Consider the following 17048-nt stretch of genomic DNA (forward strand, 5'->3'; position numbering starts at 1 on the left):
GCGGGCGGCGGGGCTGCCCCTGCTCGCGGAGAGCGGAGGGGCGGCGGCCGCGGCTCGCCGCGGGTCTCGGAGGCCGGGGCGGTGCGGCCGGCGGGGGAGGAGCCGCGCCCGTGACGCGGCGCTCCGGCGGCGGCGGGGCCGGCGGCGGCGGACGGGCGGGGGCTCTCTCGGCGAGGAGCTTGTGCGCTGCGGCCCCGGGAGCTCCGGCGGCGGCAGCAGCGCTCCGGCCGGGGAAGGAGGTGCCAGACTCCGGCGTCGCGTGGGGGCAACGAGGGGGAGCGGAGCGGAGCGGCTGCTGAGGCGGCCGCAGGAGGAGGAGAAGGAGAAGGAGGAGGAAGAGGAAGGGAGCGAGGAGCGAGGAGCGGCGCCGCTTGGTCGGCCCGGCGGTGCCGCTCGCCGCCACTTCCCCGCTGGGCGCTTTCCTGCCCGTGAACTCGATCCGCTCCCGGAAACTCGGCTCTCCTCTCAGTCCCGCCGGTGGGGTCTCGACACGGCTCTCGGCCCCGGCGAGGCGGGCGGGGGGGAACTTCTCGCACTTCTCCGGAGAAGGATTTGGGCCGCCCAGCTCCGGCGGCGGCAGCGCCTGCGGTCCCCGCCGCGGCGGCAGAACTTTCGCCTCCGCTTGCGGGGCGGCGAGAGGGGCCCGGGTGCGCCGGCCGCGGCGGGAGCAGCGCGGCGGCGGCGGCGCCGGCCCGGCAGCCGCGGAAATGAAGCTGAGCCGGCAGTTCACGGTGTTCGGTAGTGCGGTCTTCTGCGTGGTGATCTTCTCCCTGTACCTGATGCTGGACCGCGGCCACTTCGACCACCCGAAGAGCCCCCGGCGGGAGGGCACCTTCCCCAAGGTGAGCGGGGCGGAGGTGGAGGGGAGAGCGGCCGTGCCGCCGCCGCCGTGCCCTGGACGTGCCGCTGCCGGAGCGCCGAGGCGCGGCGGGGCCGAGGCGCGGCGGCTGCGGGGCCGGCGGGGCGGGGGCCGAGCGGGGCCGCCTGCGGGCGGCGCTGCCGCCGGCCCGGCCGGGACCGCGGGGGAGCGGGCACGGGCACGGCCGGGACCGCGGGGCCTGGGGGCTGGCCCGGCGGGACGGGACGGGACCGGGGCCGCGCTGCCGCTGTGGCGGCTCCGCGGGTGGCCGAGCGGGGTGCGGGGCGTGCGCGGGGAGAGCTGACAATTCGGGACCTCAGCCGTGTCAACAACAGGTAGATTTAGAGAAATGCTGACTTGGTGGCTGCTTTCCTTTTCGCTCAGCCGTGCTTTGGAGCCGTAGGTGGCTGACCCGACTGCTCCTCAGGGACGCGGCACTCCAGTTCTTCACTTTCCTGTGTTCACTGTGTGGCAGAGAACTTTAAAAGCTGTGTGTCGTGGTTGTGTTCTAATAAGAAATGTTTGCCCGTGCGAAGAAACATGAATTTCAGAGAGGACGTGGTTTGCTGTGCAGAACGGCACAATACTGCTGGCTATATACAGCTGTGTGTTCTTAGAGACAAAAAACCTAGCAAACCCCCACAACATAGAATACAAAGTTATAACCAATTTATGCTTGTACGTACTTAATTTTATTTTTATTGGAAACAAACAGAAAGGAAGTATATTTTAATACTGGAGTGAGACTTCAAGTAAATAAAAGAACTCTAAAAACTTAGTTAAAAAGTAACAATTATCTCTCTGTTAGAAACCCGTGTTTCATTCAATGCAAAAGTAATAATTGATATAGTTTTTTAGTAAATAGTAAAGACAAGGGCCTCGACTTAAATGTAAAGAAAGAGAGCAGATCTGTTCTGCCTTTATTCCTCAAGTTATGGTTCAGGGGTCAGCCTTCAGTTTTTGCAGGAAGGAAGAGAACAAGAGGAAGAAAAGAGGAGCAAGACAAGGCTGGTTACAGCAGCTGTGTCTGTTCAATGTGTGACTCCAGCAGGAGGGTAATGCCACATGCCACTCTTGTAACAGCTAAGTACAAGTGCTGCTTTGGGGATATGGACAGTATCTTATGTGAGGAAATCACTTAATGTACCATTATTCTGCCAACTGGGTTTAATACAGGTATGTATTAAAGTAAGGAACAGGAAAGCTCATCCATGGGTGTTGATTTTTTTATTTTTACTGTTAGATTTTGGGTTGAAATTCTTGAGTGAACAAGGAAGATCTATTAGATGTGTTTTCTTTTCCATTGTCAGGGTCTTGCAGTTGTCTGTTCCTGTCCTACAGTGTCATCCTGGTCAGAGGTGTAACATGGCCTTACCTCTTGTGACCATGGGTTTGGTATCTTAATCTATTTCCAGGTCTGTTCCTTCTAGGTGATGTAGTCAGCTAGAGACAAATGTTTCTCCTTTCATCCTCCTCCCTCCCCTTGATCTTCTAGAACAGTCTTTCAGTGTTTACTCTTTTTGTCTTTTCCATGCCTAGATTTCTTTGAAGCTTCTGATTCTCACTGGGGAAACTTCTGCCTTTCACTGGTCCTTCCCCTGGGTAAAACAGTTACCTTTTCCTTTCTTACTGCTTTGTCTTTTGAGGAAGTGACAGATGAAATTCAAATGTTTCACTGTGTTACAACTGTGTGTTACAACTGTTATCTCTGACATCTAGTAAATGCTTTCAGAGTTTTATAGCTTCAGTTTGAAATAAATGCAAAAGATAAAGAGTGGAATAGAAGCCTCTAGAAACATATTAAAGAAACACTTTAATACTACCTCAGCTGACAAAAAGTTGTTTGTGTTAATGCAGTGTTGCTAGAGCTCAAAGTGCTCTAAGTGAAACTAGCCACAGACGTAAAACCTTCAGGCTGTTTTTGCTTGAAAAAAACTATGGCAGCAGACTGTCGATTTGAGAATGCATTTTCTTTTCTGATGACAAGGGTCAGAATTTTTTAGCTTAGAAAAAGGTGTCTAGATTTGTTTTTTCTTTCAGATGTTATTGGTTTGATTAACTTCATACCTCTCTGATTTGGCAACGTGCTTTGCTGTTTCTCTGTGCAGCTCTGGTAACAGCACACGTCACCTTTCATGTCCCGGAAGTTGCACATTGATTAGTTTGTTCTTTCTGACCTACGTGGCTTACAATTAGCTCACAGTAGTGGGTACTTCTGGAAGCAGTCCCTTGTTTAGCTTATAAGCATTTGCTATCTAAGTATTCTGTTTGAATTCTACCAGAACAAGAGATGGGATTTTTCAGCTGGTAGTGCCTGTTGAGCTGCATTCACCTAAAATGTCATTGTAACTAGTGCCAGTAGTATTAGAACTACTGCTCCATTTTCATTACCACGTTTTTTCCAAAGCAAGGTGCTTTTTCCTTGTGTGGTCTCAAGGTAGCTTGCATCAGACTTAGTCCTCTTTTAGGCTTCTCAGTGTAGGCCAATGGGGTCAAGAGGATGTCCTCACAGAATTTGCTTACTTACTTAGTTTGAGAGTTCAGGACACAAACAAAAATGTCTTGCAGAAATAATTTTTGGGCAAGAACTCCCAAGATGGATAAGTATCCATTGACAGATGGCTTTATGTTGTCTTTGACCCAGTATTTTAAATGCTTTTTGCTGTGGTACTAAAGAAAACCGGGCTTAGGACACAGGAGTAACTTTGTGTCTTTTTTGGTGTTTGTGTTGCAAAAGCTGGCACCAGTAGTCAGTTTCACCGTGAGTTTATGCCATGCCTATCTATTCTAGGGTGGCATCAAGGCAGCTATAATGAACCTTTAGTGAAAGTGATTTATAACCTTGTCATTGGTTGTGCATTTAAATCTTAATAGCAGAAGATCTCTATGTTGCCACAGAATGGAAACCACTGTTAATTTGGGGAAAAATAGGTACCTACAATACATGTAGATCAAGGCTTACGGACCACTCCTCTGCAATTCCTACAGGTATCTTGGTGGATCCTGCATGTTTGTCAGGTGTATATTATTCTGGTGAGGGCTGTACCACAATCATTATCTGAACCTGTTCCTAGCCATGAGATGCTCCTGTCTCGGGTCACATATCAGAATATGATGAGCCCTAGTGTCTTGTCTCAAGGCTAGAAAGCATGTTACAATATTGTGCAGAGATAAGATCAAGGTGCAGGGAGACACTTAGGTGCATTTTTAGGTTATTATTGTAGCATCTGTCTGTACAGATCCTTGTCTAAGATTCTTCTAATTTAATATAGTGGAAAAAGGGTTGGATGTATTGGTTTTGGTAGCAATACTGCAATATTCTCTTGGAAATCTTGTGTGACGGCAGAGTTGAGGAAATTTCAAAGTGGTATTTAGTTCTATGACATTGCCTGTGCAGCAAGTGTCATGTATGAGGTGTGGGCTAAATTGATAACTACTTATTGAAAGCTACATTCAAATCAAGTCTGAGAAGATGTCCATAAGCAGCTTACCTTTTAGAACTTGCGTTATTGTATAAAGATGAATAACAAATACTGACAAACCCATATGCATGTATTTTGGATTTTTTATTAATATAGAAGAATAAAATAGTGTAATGGCTTGTGGGCTCCTTATTTTGATTCTAGAGTCTCATCAAAGCATGCATGGCACACACTAAAAGTCCAGAAAGAAGAAAAGGTGGAGGGTTTTTTTGTAGTGTCTTTTATCAAAAATATATGCTTGTTATGTAGTCTTACGATGAAAGTTAATTTTGAGTGAATTTTGTGGCTAAGCAAGGGGGAAACAGCATCACATTGAGTCATCCTCTGTCACTACCTGACAGGTAATGCTTTGAACTTGAGCTTTTCCCTCTAAATACTTTTTCACGTGGTTTTGGTTTAACTTTTATTGGACAATGTGTTAAATGTTGTTTCTGGAAATACATTTTTGAAAGTTGAGACTGCTATGATTTTGGTAGGTAAATGGACCAGCGCCAAGGAATGCTTCATTTTGCCTTAATTATTTTCTTTTAACTTTATTAAAAGGCAAAGCAGAAATATACAGCAACTACCATGCTTAGCATTTTCTTTTTCTTAAACAACCATAACTTGAGTAAGATCTCCTGTGTTTTTTCCCCACCTCTTTCTTTGACCACCATTATTTGAAGCATACTCTCATCTCATGTGTGTTAACTGGTTTTATGAACCTACCAACTGCACTGTATCAAAGAGAAATGATCGAGTACAGTTCCTCTATAAGTAGTTGGCTTGAATTTAGTTTGTTTGTTTTTTTTTTTTGTTCCTGTGTCCTTCAGCAAATTATTAAATGCCCTGACAGTTGATACTGCTAAAGGTTCTTGTTGGATTCTTGCTTTCAAGGCATCTACACAACACATCAGATACTCCAGTATAAATATCAGAAGTGGTGGTTGTTTCTGTATGGGATATTATTATTTCATCTGAGCCAATAATTTGACAGTAGTACCACTTGGCCAAAATAGGGCAGAGCAGTAGTGGCAGGAAATTAGAACCAAATACATGGCAGAAACACCAGAGTTCTCTGAGCTGTGTGGTGAGCTTTGCTCCAGGGTTCTGCTGAAGTAGGTCCTTGCCTACTGTAAGGCAGCTAGCTCTGCCTTCTGTCAGCTCTGAGTCCCCACTGGGCTGTAGCTGTGCCATGCCCCACAGCTACACACCTTTTCCAGCTACAGCTTTGCTGCGTACCTTGCCATAGTGAAGTACCTGAAATCAATTAGTCACATGCAGTATGAACACGTGTGTTTTGAATTTGCATGTTCTTAGTAACTAGTTTGTTTTCATGAACTCATTTGGGAGCTTTCTGGCCTTTGTTATACAACAAGGAACAGGACTTCGGTTTGTACAAGTATTGGAAGCAGCCTGGTCAGGTATTTTAGGAAATGTTTGTCTGTCTAAAATGTGAATAGTGGTAATTAAGGTTGTGCATCATTTTGAAGTACTCATTTTTTGACCTCTGAGCACTGAAAAACTGTGGGCACAGTGACTTTTATTAGCATTTGTATGAGTATTTCATCAGAGGAGATTGAGAGTTGAGTGAAGAAATCCGCAAAAGGAATCAATTTTTCTGGTTTTGAAACATGTTGACTTATTTAAAAACAAAAAATTCCTATTAAAAACACTTAGTAACTTCACGATCTAAAAGCCTTTGAATGTCATGGAAATGATCCTGAGTGCAAATATTGAAAATCCAGGATTACGTCTGCTGAGTTTCTAGTACTTTGCAAAGGAGAAACAGCCGCCTTTGTGAACATAATTACAGGTCACTAACAATGCTTTGTTTTACTAATGTTCACAGTGTGTTTGTTTTTGTTGCTTGCACATTGTGTGTAAAGTTCTGGCTAAGCAGCAGTCAAGCAGAATCTATTAGCCTCCTTCAAGTATAGTCTTTAAATCTGGTGTGAAATGTTGAGCAAAATGTATTTTACAGAATACATAGTTTACAAAACAGTAACCCTTAACTATAATTGAGCACATACTTCTGCTACCTACAGGCATTGCCTAATTTAACTGTATAAACTAAACAGAGAGGTGTTTTCTAGTTTGTTCTTACTTAAGCTTTTCTTGGTCTAAGTTTTGACTTGTTTGAATAAAACTAACCATTCTTAAAAGTTCCTACTCATAATGGCAGATGAGTTGGTGCTTCATTTTGGTACTGCTAGACATTTAAATAAAGATTCAACATAGGGTAGGGAGGAGAATAAGCAAGGAGATGACCACAAAATGTATCAGTGAGAGTAGTAGTGAATGTTTTTCAGTTTAATTGACTTTAAACTGGGTATTTCTGGATTTCTTTTTCCTTGCCTTTAGGTCATTGATGATGGTGTCAAAACTAGTCCCTAACAGCATGCCTTATATTTGTCTCTGTACATGGCATGAAACAACAGTCCAGTGTAATAGTACTTTAAACATTCTTGTTATTGCTGCCTCTGGTGATAAAGCAAAATGTGAAAGTCTATCAACTTCTTTAAATCTGTTTGTCAGACTGTTGAATCTTTGGATCAGAACTTTCTCATTTGAACAGACTTCTGTAGTTATTTAATCCAGAAGACTTCCAGTGCCTCTGTAAAGTGAGCTTTCTTAGATTAGTACTTTAAGGGTGGAAAATTACTAACAAGGTTTCTTATGTTCTTTTTATTGTCACAAATGCACATAAGCCCTCTGCACGGATCAGCAAAGCCTTCAAACCTTGATTTGTCCTTTAACTGATACATTGTATGCTTGTTTTTTGTTCTGTATCCTGCCTTGCAAAGAGAATATATGCTGAAACAGTCTACTCTAATATTAAGCTTTGATGGTACATTGGGTTGCCTTTTTAACTTATACCTGCTTGTTTTTTCTGTGCAGGAGTCTAACATTTAATTGGCTATCTAGTATGTTCCGTTCACTGTACAATGCTCTGATAGCGAACAAAGAATGCCTCCTGTTGTTACGATCTTGATAAGCTGGCATCTCATCAGAGTTTATATCAAGATTTTGGCAAAGATAGCTCATGATTTCTAGAGATGTACCAGGATATACTCACTAGCAAGACTGGTGCAGAAAACTGTTATGATGACTGCCATTCAGTGCAGCCAGAAAATGAGATTTTGACTCCAGCTTGTAGTGAGTGTGTATAGGCAATGACCTCAAATTACACATCTTTTGGAGAGCTCTGTCCATTGTGGTGCTCCACTTTCTACACCACAGTTCTTTGGTACGCCAGAACCTCTAATGCAGGACACTGACTGATCCTTTGTGGTCTCCTTTTTGTTCATGTGGGTGAGAAAGGGATTGGGTTCTGGCTTGGTTTGAGCCCAGCACTCAGTGGTTGCTGGCTGAGTCTGGATGCAAATAACCAAATTTCAGCTGACATAACATCAGAAGTCTCTCATCTGGATTTCTCCTCTGCCTACCTGTTTCTGTGAGCTCTCATCTGTGGCCCTGTCCTACTCCCTCTTCAATTATTTGAGCTAGATGTCTTTTTCCTGATTAAGTGATCACTAGTGGTCTGTTGAAAGCCACTGCATTTAGAGAATGAGTGTGCATTCACTCAGAAAATGAAAATTCCAACAAGCATCTTTTCAGCAATGTACAGTGTTTAGATAGGGGAAATTGAACATTCTCTACTTCCTCAGAATGAAACATGTTGGACTATCATTGTGTTACTGGGCTTCCCCCCATGTCTTGGGTGTTACTGTGCTCCTTTCTGGAGAATCCTTACTGCAAATCAGACTGGTGTCAGGAGCAAACAGAGAAGGACAAGCAGAGGGCAGTGGGAAAGCAGACTGCTCGTGAAGATTTGGGGCATGAAAACTGCTGAAGGGTTTAGAGTGACTGAAGCATGAGCTGTTTATGTAGCTGATTCATGTGTTGATAGTGGCAGGTTTCTCAGGCAGCTAACAGGTGTGGACACTTCTTATTACAAATGGGAGGAAGGTGTGTGGATCTATATTACCTTCACAGAAGGCAAGAAAATTGAGATAATTATGTTGGTTAAGTCCAACCCTGTGTAATCACAGGGGTGGTGAACAGGTGTGCTGCTCATGTGATGCCATTCTCCTACCAAAGCAGCTGTAGCTGTTTTGGTAGATTTATTGGCACTTTGCACTTGTTGTAGAAGTGCTTCCTATGCTGTGAAGTAACTGGGATTTGCTTTATTGCTTAAAAAAAAAAATTATTTACACATACGTCAATATATAAAGACAGAGGGAAATGAAAGAAAGAAAGAAGCTTACACCAAAGTTATTACAAACTTTTTAACTGGTTGTGTAGGCCAAATGATCCACATTACTTTTAGTTTCCTTATGTTAAAACAAGTATGTAGATTAACAGAGTATCCTTTAGTGTTGTTCAATTGTATTAGGATACACTTTGTGTATCTCCAATTTTTGGTGCAGTTAGACATTTCTCAAAGTCTTGGATCAAGGTTACTTCTTTTCTGAGAAGACTTGATGTTGTGAAGTCAAGGATAGTTCTACTAACATTTATGACTTGTGTACCTACCAAAGTTTTGTTATTCAGTATCTACAAAGCCATGCAGAACCCAGCATTTCAGACAGAATTGGTTAATGTAAAATTAGTACATCTCTGCTCAGATTAAAAAAAAAAAAACTCTCTGCTAACCCTCTAATGTGTGCAAAAATTGAAATTTTAACTTAAAAGAATGCTGTTGAAGTATGTTTTTAGTAGCAGTGAGGATCTCTGTGTTTTGTCTTTTAATTAGACCTATTTACTGTCCCTTGTAACATGCTTCTAATCTGTTTTTCTGGTAAGACAATGTCTATTACTAGCAATTAATAAGATAAAACTGCTTTAGAGTAAATTCAGTTTGGTACTGTTTGGCCTTGATGTTTGAAGTCAGTTTCCTTCCTTTAAAAATGTTGAAACTGTATTTATTTTCATCTGTTAAATTAATTGTTTTGAAGAGTTTGCAGTGTTTTTTATGTTCAGCTCATATTTTAAAATATTGAACAGGCACTACCTATTTAAAATGAATAAGAAGAAAAGGTGAATGCACAATGAAAATAGACCTAGCATTTGCATAGTGGAGATCCATGTGAAATTTTCACCTTGAGAATGGATTACTGGTGTGAATTATTTTCATATTGTATGAAGGCTGGGATCCATTTCTAGTCTGAGACACTGTTGTTTCTTAAAGCTAATTCTCATGGATCTAGCATTTCATAACAAAAAGCAAAAACATTTTAATGATCTCAAAAATTTGATTTACTGCAGTTTTAACTTGGGTATTGCATGAGGTCTTGGTTACATGTTCTTAACTGTAGATTTTTATTTCATGTTTTGCATTCAAGTTGAGTTGGCCAATAGCATGTTTAAAAGGTTTAGAAGAGAGGCATGCTGTATCTCACAGTCTCCAGAAAAGAAAGCAGACTTTTCTACATTTATGCCCTCTGTTAGGTTGCACAGTGGGAGGTCTTTGTAAGGATTTCTTTCTCCAAATAACAGAAGACCTCCCTCCAGAGTTAAAGTAACATACTTTAACAGACTTCTGAAAGTTTCTGCAAGTGTCCTAGGTAGGCTGAAATCTTGGAGCTTACAAATTATTGCTGGGTATGTGTAGCAACAGATGAAGTTGTTTGTGTTTGAAGGTCATCTGGTAACAAATTGCTATTTGTAGACAGAGAACTTAGTCTACAATGAAAAATATTTTGTCACATAATAAACAGTAAACTGGTAGAATTGTTATAGATTTTTCAAGGTTTAACATATAATAAGTTAAAAGAAAGGTATATCTTAAAGATATGAGTTATGACATGACCTCCAAGTTTGTAGGAAGTTCATATCTGTCTTCTAAAGACTGGCATTTTATGCTGGTGGAAGGATCAATCAAACATGTATTTTATGAGGTTTTTATGTATTTATTTTTATTTTTTCCCCCCACTGTGTCTATTGTTGTCCTGGAAGAGCATATAATTGGCTAGATGATATAAACCAGACTGGTGGTGTATTCTGTGACCAGATTGTTCACAGCCTATTGCTAAGCAATGTGAAACTCTTTTCGTGGAAGAAGGTGTAAAACATTTCTGCGGCATATATGAATGAGAATAAAAATTTTAAACAGTTGTCTGATTTTACAGTTGTAGAGACAGTGTCAATAGTGGTGGGATAGGTGTGAGCAGTGCTTTAGCTGCTTGCATACTTGATAACTCTGAACTATGGTCATATGCAGTGAAGCCGGGAATGATTTGTATGGATGGCAGCTGTGCTGTAGCTTCCTAGGAATCTAAAGATCAGAGCCTCTGTTGGGCAGCCTGTAAAGCCCCTATCAAGTATTTTATATATGTTATTTTTAGACTTGAGTGGCATAACAGGCTATTAGGCTTCATGTAGAGAAGCCCTTCTTACTTTCAAAACTTTACAGGTATTTCAAGGGAAAACACTAATTCTACATAGAAATATGTACATTATCTTTAACATAGCTTTTGAAAGATTTTAGTCTGATTGTTTCTTTTGTGCCACCAGGTGGCATGGGACTACAGTCTATTTATTTATTTTTTTTTTCTTTATTCCAGTATCATCTGCTTATTGATTTCTTCTTGTTTTCAGTTCATTAATTTTATAAATTTCTAGAATTCATCTTTAAATGGGTGGGATTTTAGGATGTAGCTCCTATATCTCATTTAGCTTAATCTGGTTCTGTCATCAAAATATATTCTTGTCTTTTTTGGAAACAGTAGCTGTCTGCCTGTGTTGCATTTTAAAACCTGTTACTGTTTTCAGGATGTATTAATCTAAGAAACAGAAATAGCAAGCAGTGGATTAGTGCTTTTCACAGCCCATAAAATGCAGAGACAAACCAATAGCATTAAAGAAATACTAAAATATATTGTCTGAAAATTATGAAGAACTTCCACAAAGGTAGAATTATAGTAATAACAGTTTAGAATCCAAAAACATGATTGGTAAATCTTGGTAAGGATTTTATTTTATTTTTTTATTTTTTTCATTCCTGAGGACTTTGCAAAGCCAAGAGAATTTGAAAGAATGTACACATCAATTTAGAAAGAAGACCTAATCCTTTGCAAACTACTGTTGCTGAAAAGAAAAAGGCAAATATTTCAAGTATATTGCTGTTGAAAGTGAAAAATGTGTAATGTACAGATGTTGTTTCTAATATTATACTACAGTCCTAAGAAAATAAGGCAGTGGTGCTGGGAAAAAGTCATTAAAATCATAAGTCACAGAGTAGCTGTCTACTGAATCAATGGTATTTTTGTTGAATGTAATGGGAAAATGTAGATGCCTGAAACTGAAGCAGGTTTTGCTGTTATGATGGCTGCTTGCAAAAATATCTAATCATGTGTTGTATATTTTCAGATCTGAATTCAACTTTAATAATAGAGACTGGTTTTTTTTTGTTCTCTTGTCACTTCTCGTTACATTAAAATAATTCTGAGGAAATAAAGAAATTTCTGTAAACAATGATAGATATCCCTAAGATCATATTAAATAATCTGGCCTTTTTGAATCTGTAAAAGCTAGCACCTTCCTGCCTGATAAAAAGGATCCCTCAAATAATGTGGAAGGAGTGGCTAGTACATGAGAGGGTGGTAGCATTTTGGGGTGCCTTGATTGGCTGTGCTCTCTCCTGCATTCCAACAATACAGTGCTTAGATACTATTAAATTGCTTTGTGGGATCTGTCTCTTCCTTCCAAGTTGCACTGGAAGATGCCTTGACTTCTTTCAATTCATGCTGGTGCTGTTCTACAGCCTTCCTCTTGTGGAGCTCTCTGCAATGTCTAGAAAATTCTGTTGTTTGGCAATTGAAGATGACCTTCTGACTGAAAATGCCATTAACTTGATCTTCTTTTACAGGATTTTCTTGATGATTGTAATAGTCCAATTATACAGATTATTCCTGTGATCAGGCTGTTAAGGGATCTCTTACGCCCATGAAGTTCTTTTGTTAATTTCTCTCCAACTTTTGCTGAAAATCAGAAAGGTGGTATTTATATTTTGTATGTATGGGAAAAACCTGAAATGTTTACAATATCCTCTTAATCCCATCACGATGTGACTGCCTTGTAAAAAATTGCTTTCTGTTTGATGTTCTGATAAATGAAAAGATCAGATTTTTGGAAATGAAAGAGGTGAAAAAAGTTGAATTAGATATTATTGCTACTTGACACTGAGACTGAGAGTATCTTTGTGTCACTGATTAAATCTTGTGCTGTGAATTCAAGTTCACAGAGGAAAAATGTATCTTTTGCTATTTTCTCTTGTACTGGAAAGAGGAACTTCTGTGTGTTACATCAATTCCTTATTAGTTTGTCTTTATGAAAAATATAAAATAAAGATATATTTGAATTTTCTTTGTGATCACAAACTATTGCGAATTTTCTTTTTTTGTTGTTGTTGTTGGGGTTTTTTGGGTCTGTCAAGAATATACCTGAGAAATAATTAAACTTTACTTTTTTTTTTTTCTCTCCCCTAGGGCCAGCTTTCAATATTGCAAGAAAAAATAGATCATTTAGAGCGTCTGTTGGCAGAAAATAATGAGATTATTTCAAACATACGAGATTCTGTGATCAATCTGAGTGAATCAGTAAAGGATGGACAAAAAAATCCAGAGGCTGTAAACTTTGGTCAAGGATCTGTTTCTGAGCTGTTCCCTTCTGCTTCAGCTTTGCTTGCAGTTGATTCTGAGGATTGTTTGTTTGCTTCAAAAAGTGGAAGTCACAGTTCAGGTGTACAGGTAAGCAGTATGCCTTTAGCTGTCAGTATGTGTTTAATTCTGAAAATGTCAAGTTGTTGCTAAAATGTTGATACTAATAGAATTGCTAAAGTGACTGCTGTGTTTAACAGATAAAATGAAACTGTTCCTTTATATCTTTTTTAAAAGTTCTCTGGAAATTTAATAACGATTATGAAAAGCCAGCATTTGAGAAAGTTTAGAAGTTTTTTTTGGAAAAATAAATAAATCCCCACGGGGATTATTTCCTCACCAGTTCTTTGGAAACAATTTATTTGAGAATCTCTTTGATTTCCCCAAACTCTTCTAAAACTGATGAAAAATAACCTGGAAATTGTGGGTAGACTTGGTTTAAATAGATTTTACTTTTAGTGGCATATGTGTAGATGAAGCTTGATGGGGAGGTAAAGAATGTTCAAGAATTAGTAATTTCAAAAAAATCTTGGGTCCTTTTGAATGTCATTTCTGTATTTCAGCATTCCTGTGTGTCTCCAGTTTGTATAGGCACTTTGATCAGAAAGGAGAAACATATACCATGTTGACTGGTTGGCATAAACTGTGGAGGTTGAAGTTTTTAAAGTCAAACACTTCAAGCTGAATTTATTTTGCTTTCTGGTGATTCTTGTGAGTTCACGGACTCTTATATATTCAGTTTTAATGGAGTGATTGAGGAGCACTGAGAATACTCTGTGAAGTTTGTGATCTGTACTGTTTTTGTGAGTCTTGTGGGAGTACTATAAATATTCATAGTACTCTAAAGCAAAGATTAAATTTGAAGTCCAGCTTTCTCATTTCAGAATTTGAAGTATTTCTGTTGCAGGAGAATGACAATGGACTTCAGGCAAATAAATACAATAATTAGAACAATTGCAACCTCTGATGTATCATGCTTAATGCCTTTGAAGTCTTCAGGGACAGGCACTACCTTTATGTTTTTTATAGAGAAAACAGATTTTTTTAAAGGCAATATCTGAACACCACTTTGTGTGTCTGATATGCATTCAGATTTCTGTGCAGAGAAGTGAAACATCTGGACCAGTGGTTACAGGCTTATTCACTGTATGATCTGTTGCCATGTTAGGTGATGTACTTTTTTTTTCTGTGCATTAAAAATAAGTTCAAGTAAATTAATTTTGAGATAAAATATGTTGTCTTGCATTCTTGGGCATGTTATGAATGGAAGGTAAAGCATATTTTCTAAAACTGCACTTTGTTTTTGCTTCACACTTGCAGGATATAGCTATATCAGCCAACTATCTACTACATACCTAATGGGAATCTGTTGTAGCTAAACTGATTTTGGATAATTTTCTTTACTTTTATGTACATTTGTATGTACATAAGAAGCAAACATACTGTTTCCCTGCTCACGCTTTCCTTTCTTCCATGTGCCGGGAGGACGGCTTAAATGTTCTCTGTGTCATTGCATGGCACCCTCTGCTCAGCAGGTTATTCAGTGCCATCATTAAGTCACTTTAATAGTGCTTCTGTACACAGTTAATTTCCCATCCTGTGAGTTTGAGCTGCATTTCAGTTATGGAATCTAAGACCTTGACTTTAGAATTCCTCTAGCACCACATTAACAAACTGATCTAAATCACTGATCTAAATAGTAAAACTAAAACCAGTTTTGCTATTTAATACTTTGCCAACACTGATGTATTCTGCATGCTTAATTTATTTGAGACATTTCCAATAATTATTCTGAGCATTTTTTGAAAGAAATACGTGTTAATTGCTGCTGTTTGTAAACATTAACTTAAAGGCACAGATTTTTACATTACTTCTCCCATGTTTGTCAGGTGGGTATATGAGAGACTAGAAAGTAGTAAGAGCTAATATAGGTGAGATTAAATGTTTGGATAAGAAACCCCCAAACTTTACAGAATGAAGGCAAAAGAGTTTTCACTGAATAAATCATGAAAGTTGATTATAATCTCTCATAATGGAGAAACCATTGTAAGAAGGTATTCAAATATGTATTAAAAAAACCTTATGATGGTACAGTGAGAAATATTGCTAGATTTGCTGCTCAAAGACACATGATTTTGTAAAATAGAAAAACCAAGTTGTTAACAACATGAAACCAAAAAATTCTCAGATGGGACAGCTGAAGGATGCTTTTTTCATGGAGGAATTATAAATCAAGAAATTATTTTGCTACTTGTGCTGTTTTTAAGTAGGTAGAAAACTGTAACAGAACTGGAAACTGAAAATAAAGCTGACTTGTGAATGCTGTAATTTAAGTCAGGTAAAAAACTGGTGTGTACTTTTTTCCCAAAAGATAAATCATAGAGACAGGTAATAAAACCGCAAAAATGAAGATGACTGGATTAAATATGGATATGATCTGATGCTTTTTCAGTGTAGTATTTCAAGTAGTATTTGGCATTTTTGCTCAGAGAAGATGGAATTCTCAATAGTCATTATCCTGAGCTGGAGAGTGTTTTAAGTAATACAGTGAGGTGTTTTCTCCTCTTGTCCATTTCAACTACTGAAGCATCTAACATCAGGCTTAGTAATGTTACTCTTTTTGAAAATGAAACATAAATCACTCTTTGAAAAGGTCACTTGAAGAGGCACAATATGAGCTTTTATTTCTTTTGAGCAGTAGTTTAGTATTCACTGTTAAGATGTTATGATGTTTTAATGAGATTTATGTAATTTCAGCAATTTGAGTCCTTCAGTATAAAGAGTATGCCCATATAGAAAAAAGATAACTGATTACCTTTACAGTGTTTTAATAAAAGGTTTGTAGCAACATGGCTATCTTCTGAAGCAGTCAAAATGAAGACAGGCAGCATCCTTTTTGAATTTCTACTGTCTACTGTTTATAAAACGTCCTCTATTTCTTTATCATAGATATAAATCTAAAATGTCTCCGTGAAATACTTTCTTTAACCTCTTTTGCCTTTTACTGACTGGCTTGGAATTTATTCTTCACTTGTAATCACGTAACTTGTTCAAGTGATGATGCAATTTGTAATTAATCCTTTGCACAATTCCTACTGAGGATGGTGTTGTATGAAAGAGCAAAAAGATTTAACTTCTGTCTTTTAGGTTTATTTTTGTAAGTGTAGGGATTTCACCCTGATCTGGCTTTAGCTGATTTCAGTGGAAGTTTTTCATTTTTTTCCTTGTCTTTTTTTAAACTGCTTCTAATTAACCTCTGAATCTGAATGGTTGAGGTTGCCAGGGAACTCTGGGTGTTGTCTGGTCCAACCCTGCTCAGGCAGGGCTATCAAGAGTCAGGTGTTGTGGATCACGTCCAGGTAACTTTTCGATATCTCTAAGGATGGTGATTGCACAGCCTGACTGGGCAACCTGTGCCAATGCTGGGTCCCCCTCACAAGGAAAAAGCTTTTCCTGATATTCAGGAGGAACTTTCAGTGTGTGCCCATCACCTATGATCCTGTCTCTGGGCACCATTGGAAAGAGACTGGCTCCACATCCTCTGCACTCTCTGCCTTTGATTTCCTGGGTGCTCCTTCTTGCCATTCTTGAAGACAGGAGTGACATTCTTTCCTCCAGTCTTTGGGCACTTCCAATCACCATGGTCATTCAAAGCTTTTTAAGTGTGGCCTTGTAGTGACAACAGCCAGCACTCATGGCTGCATCCCACCAGGGCCCATGGACTTAGATATGTCTCATTGGTTTATGTATTCCTTGTGCTGGCCCTGTTTCAAGAAGAGACAATCTGATTCTGGCCACATTGTCTCTGATGAAGGCCAGAAAGCATTCAGAGAGGCACCCCAGCATGCTAATTTCCCAGGAAGGATTTTGGGGATTTCTGTGTGATTGTGCCTTGTTTGTACTTCCTTGCTTGTCTACAAATGTCGGAGGTGACCCAGTTTTACTGATTTCCTATATTTTTTTAAAAAAACCTTCCCTATGACATAATTCCTGACCACTATTCTCTCAAAGGGCTGCTGTTGATTTTCTCCTTCCCCTTTTATTCTTAGCCAGAAGCTCCTTAAT

General features: G+C 39.6%; 1 protein-coding gene across 3 annotated transcripts in view; it reads left to right on the forward strand.

The window, feature by feature from the left end:
* Nucleotides 1–329: 329 nt before the first annotated feature.
* MAN2A1 (mannosidase alpha class 2A member 1) overlaps nt 330–17048 on the forward strand; it is a 105789-nt gene continuing 89070 nt past the window's right edge. Inside the window, exons 1-2 of one of the 3 annotated variants that reach the window (XR_004365773.3) lie at nt 330–842; nt 12813–13073. Coding sequence is in view for 2 of the 3 variants with exons in the window: in XM_030257687.4 (XP_030113547.1) it covers nt 708–842; nt 12813–13073 (396 nt within the window). In the remaining variant the exon portion in view is untranslated. The remainder of the gene's footprint in view (nt 843–12812; nt 13074–17048) is intronic. The other 2 variants (XM_030257687.4, XM_030257689.4) reach the window with 2 other exon arrangements.

This window comes from Taeniopygia guttata, chromosome Z, assembly GCF_048771995.1.
Source record: "Taeniopygia guttata chromosome Z, bTaeGut7.mat, whole genome shotgun sequence".
Taxonomy (NCBI): Eukaryota; Metazoa; Chordata; class Aves; order Passeriformes; family Estrildidae; genus Taeniopygia; species Taeniopygia guttata.